Below are 3012 nucleotides of genomic sequence, written 5' to 3' on the forward strand. Positions count from 1 at the left end.
TTATACATCAACGTCAGCATTAAAAAATGATGAAAATGGAGGGATCACTTCAAATTTCAAACGCCACTAAGACCTCACCAACGGATCGAGGTCAGGCAACAGAATTGATGTCACTCCAAAGAACAAACTTCCGAGCTTTTCATCGACAAATAAATCGCTTGAAAGTAGATGAAATCCAAGACAAATGGGAGCTGGAAGACGAGTTACGCAACATACAAACGCGCTGGAACGCAATAGACGCTTTGCACTTGCAAATAGATAATATCCTACAAGGATCGGATACCCAGTACGATAGTGAGTTTTACGCCTACGAAGATTCATATAAGTCAATCAAAAGGGCGTTGAATCTTAAACTCACATCGACCATTCATCATGAAAAATCGACACCACAGATCGACTTGCCTACATTTACAGGCAAATATACGCAATGGCCTACGTTTTATGACTTATACGTAGAAAGTATTCATAATAACAATTTGATTACAAAAACTCAGAAGATGCAACACCTAAAGAGCAAATTACGAGGAGATGCTGAACGAATCATCCAACATCTAACTATCTCAGCGGACAACTACGACACAGCGTGGGAATTGTTGACACACAGATATAACAATCCACAATTGTTATTTACTAAACAAATCGAAATCTTTATCAATCTGCCAGCCGCTCAAAAACAATCAGCGTACGAGATTAGACGTATTTACGACACGTCAATGGAATGTATCTACGCTATTAAAAACCTGGGTATCGATACAAGTACCTGGGACCCATTACTAGTTCATATTATTACAAAAAAGCTGGATACAATCACCTATAACGACTACAAGGAAGCCCGGAAAATGCCACGAGAATTACCTTCACTCTCGGAGCTAATGGACTTCTTAGAGAGCAAATTCATCGCTTTAGAACCAAGCGGCATAAGAGATAGAGAAATGTTGTCATCATTCAAAAAATATAATCAACAAAAATCAGTTAATAACAAGACTTACAAGCCTCAATTTCAAAAGGAACATCGGTATGGAAAATTAATAAATAAAGAATATCAAAGCGTTGCGACATACATGTCAAATTGCCCGATTTGTAACAAGAAACATCCCTTATACAAATGCGAGAAGTTTATCAAATTAACACCGGGCAAACGTTATCGAATTATCGAAGATTTTAACCTTTGTCATAATTGCTTGTACGCACATAACAAGAATTTATGTACGTCAATGAAAAAATGCAAACTATGTAAAAAGAGTCATAACACAATGTTACATGACGCCTATACTATAAACATTAATAAGCAGTCTACAAACTCGCTGACTGACATGTCTAGTGGGTCATCAACCCAACTGAATACTCCAACTCCGCAAAAATATCAAGTTTCCTCCTGTGTGCTGAATAAGAGGGGTGTTAATAAGAAACATGAGAAAAGTAATAAGAAACATGAAAAGAACAAAACCAAATTTTCTGTAAACGAGGACCTTCTACGAGCCTTATTAAAAAATCAAACAAGTGTCATAGAAGCGCAATATAACATTCTTCAGAGGAATGAAGAAATATTAAACAAGCAATTCGGAATACTACAGAAATGTCTAACGAATCTTTCTTTTGCTAGTAATCGAACTGAGAAGATAGCTAACAATGAATTACACATTTTGTCATCCTCAGTCTCAGCTATGATTATATCAAACCTACGACACTTGCAAGAAAGCGTTATAAACACTTTAACAAGCCTCGCAAACGGTCATTTAGACGATCATTTTGCTGCCTGAACCATTGGAAGAACAATTAAATATCATATACCGACATATACCGAATGACCTGACTTTGCCTGCCGATAAAAACGATTTTAAAGAACTTTATAAGCTAATGAAGGTTAACGGCGACATTGGTTCTTCTTATTTGATAATCGAAATCAAGATCCCCTTGGTAATTAAGGAAAATTTTGAACTGGATAGAGTAATAACCCTTCCTCAGCAGCATTATAACGTAGAATTTATCGCACCATACATTGCATTCAATCTACAAAAGGACTTACTACTCATCTTGACAGAATCAGATGTAGAAAATTGTGTCCACATACAGACAAACAAATTATTATGCGCTCTCGATAAGCCGATATACGAATTACAAATAACCAGCGGAATGTGTAACTTGAGTATACACAATACAACAATATGTAAAACAAAGGAGGCACCATGTCGCGTGCGCTGGGTCAAGTTACATAACAATAACATGTGGCTTTATTCCTGCTGTGGGAAATGCACAGTGCGCATATTTTGCATTGACACTGGAGTTGTATTGACAACACTGACCGGGAATGGCCTTTTACAAATCGGTCAAGGTTGTACAATAAAAGGTGACACCTTCTCTATATTCACTCAAAATAGTTATATGAGCCAAGTTAAGGTCCAAGAAAACATACCGATCCCAGCCGATTATTCAATATTAAATTCCATAATAAATACTTCGGATTTCCAACTGTTTACACCCGAGGATCATGAAGACTTGTGGCGCGGGATGAAGTCTCAGATCATTAACCTCAAGGAGCAGGAAAACGCATCACTCAGTATACACGATATACATCAGTACTCTGTCTTGTATATAATCTTAGGGTCTATCATTGTTGCGGGATGTCTGTACGGGACCATGCGATATCGCAGAAACAAAATTATACAGAGCAGTGCTGTGGCAGACGTCTCCACGACCGCAGTTCCAGTTGCAGCAGATACGAACGAAGACCAGGAGGCCCCCGCTCCCCCGAGCGCGCGACCGCGATTCGTTCGACTGGACATACCAATTAAAGTGTAGTGCAGTGATGATTATTATATAAGTTATTTAAATCTAGGTACTTAAATTTTAATTGTATTGTTATTGTAGATTTTAATATCAAAATTATCTTTCTTCTTTGAGTCGGCAGGATGTACGGGTCAACGCACATTGAGCAATATGATTGTTTTGCTAATTAGTAACCTCTTTAATTTAGCTGATTTATTACGAAATTGTTATTTTTCTTATGCAGAT

At 37.5% G+C, this 3012-nt stretch overlaps 1 protein-coding gene across 1 annotated transcript; it reads left to right on the top strand.

Moving 5' to 3' along the window:
• Window positions 1–1857: 1857 nt before the first annotated feature.
• On the top strand, window positions 1858–2799 carry LOC123668538. The gene has a single exon (XM_045602271.1). It carries the CDS (start codon window positions 1858–1860, stop codon window positions 2797–2799), a length of 942 nt encoding a protein of 313 aa, XP_045458227.1.
• The last annotated feature ends 213 nt before the right edge of the window (window positions 2800–3012 follow it).

This window comes from Melitaea cinxia, chromosome Z (genome assembly GCF_905220565.1).
Source record: "Melitaea cinxia chromosome Z, ilMelCinx1.1, whole genome shotgun sequence".
In the NCBI taxonomy this organism is placed as follows: domain Eukaryota; kingdom Metazoa; phylum Arthropoda; class Insecta; order Lepidoptera; family Nymphalidae; genus Melitaea; species Melitaea cinxia.